The sequence below is a fragment of the Bison bison genome, unplaced genomic scaffold (genome assembly GCF_000754665.1).
Source record: "Bison bison bison isolate TAMUID 2011002044 unplaced genomic scaffold, Bison_UMD1.0 scf7180017860338, whole genome shotgun sequence".
NCBI lineage: Eukaryota > Metazoa > Chordata > Mammalia > Artiodactyla > Bovidae > Bison > Bison bison.
In genome coordinates, this window is record NW_011490910.1 from 10,934 (window position 1) to 12,425 (window position 1,492).

The 1,492-nt window shown below is 50.9% G+C and overlaps 1 protein-coding gene across 1 annotated transcript in view; it reads right to left on the minus strand.

The window, feature by feature from the left end:
- Window positions 1-1,226, minus strand: part of UXT (ubiquitously-expressed, prefoldin-like chaperone) — a 6,885-nt gene extending 5,659 nt beyond the window's left edge. Inside the window, exons 1-2 of the mRNA XM_010831951.1 lie at window positions 1,115-1,226; window positions 823-929 (exon numbers count right to left, since the gene is read on the minus strand). Of these exons, the coding sequence (XP_010830253.1) occupies window positions 823-920 (98 nt within the window). The 5' untranslated portion in view covers window positions 921-929; window positions 1,115-1,226. The remainder of the gene's footprint in view (window positions 1-822; window positions 930-1,114) is intronic.
- Between the last annotated feature and the right edge of the window lie 266 nt (window positions 1,227-1,492).

The following is a 1,492-nucleotide window of genomic DNA, read 5'->3' on the forward strand; positions in this document are numbered from 1 at the left end:
CCTGGCTTTGCTTCTTACTAGCTGTGTGACTTTGGCAAGTGAGTAACCTCTTTGGAACTCAATCTCCCCATCTTTAAAATAGGAATGAGGAGTATTACTTCATAGAGTCATTAAGAGGATTAAATGAGTATTTACTATAAGGCATTTAGAATAGTGCCCTCCAAACAAAGTTCTCTATATGCGTTAGCTCTTATTTATGAGTATTATTATTACACTCTATTCCCAATGCCTCCCTCCAATCAGAATATGCCATTCTCACCCTAGAAAAAAATCCTCAGTCTCTTTTAGGATGCTCATAATCCTAGACCTGAACACTCTCCTTCCTGCTCAGATTAATAATGACAGTAATAATAATTTTTTATACTCATTGAGCCTCTAGTATCCAAGTTAAACCCTTTACAAGGACTGAATACACTGAAAACCCAAACCCACTGCCGTGAGGAAGGTTGCATTAACTTCCCCATTTCACAGATGAGGAAACTGAGGCACAGAAAGTGGAGGCAAAGTATGTGTTCACACGGAAAGCAAAATGGTCAAGCCAGGATTCGAACCTGAAAACTCCAGCTTCAGAACTCTAATTCTTAACCCTTTAGGGGGCATTGGAAGCCGCGCAAGCGCGGACACAGGCACCATTAAATCACCGTGTCTCCCTCCTCACCCCACGTTGCACCCCGGATATCGCCCCTCCTTCCTCCTCGAATGGCGCACGGGGCCGGGCTCTGAACGCCTCACCCACCAATCAGAAGGCCAGGCCCTGACTTCGAACGCCCCGCTCACCACGTGGACCGCTCCAATCGCTCCGCCCCCTGTTCTGTCACTTACTGCAAGTCCCGCTGCAGCACGTCAGAGATGAAAGCCTCGTAGCGCAGCACTTTCTCCGCCGTGGCCTCCACCGCCCGCCGTTTAGGGGGCGTCGCCATGATGGGCTCCTGAGGAATGGGGAGGGAGAAGACCACGTTGAAGACCACTGGTCTCAGTTTGGTCTCAAGCACAGTACAACTGCACCTTTTCAGTGTTGGGAGTTGGGTCGTTCGGCTTATGCCAGGAGTTCAGCCTTCCGCCCCTCCCAGCTCTAGGACCCCATCACACAGGGACACCCAAGTGCGGCCGTTACCTGAAAGCCGCCGGCAAAAAGAACTGTTAGTAAGAACCGCGGCTTCCGGGTGGCGCGGGTAAATGACGTACGACGGGGGCGCTGGCCAACCAAATAACCAGGTGGGGTGAGGCGGTCCTGAACGGAAAAAATCGCCGGAGAGAAGGAAAGGGCTGGGCTTTAAGAAATCCGCTGATTAAGGAAGGCTGCAGAGCGTGGGAACCTGGACTGCGCAACAAGCCTATGGGGATAGTGCACTGTTGCTGGGGGTGGGGTTTGATGAGATTGGGCGGGTTCCGGAGGAGGCGGGACACACAGAGCGAGTAGAGCTTTGGGTATTTAAAAGTCAGAGCTTCAGAAGCAGTCGGGCAAGAAAAGATTATGAATCTGGTCTGTAAA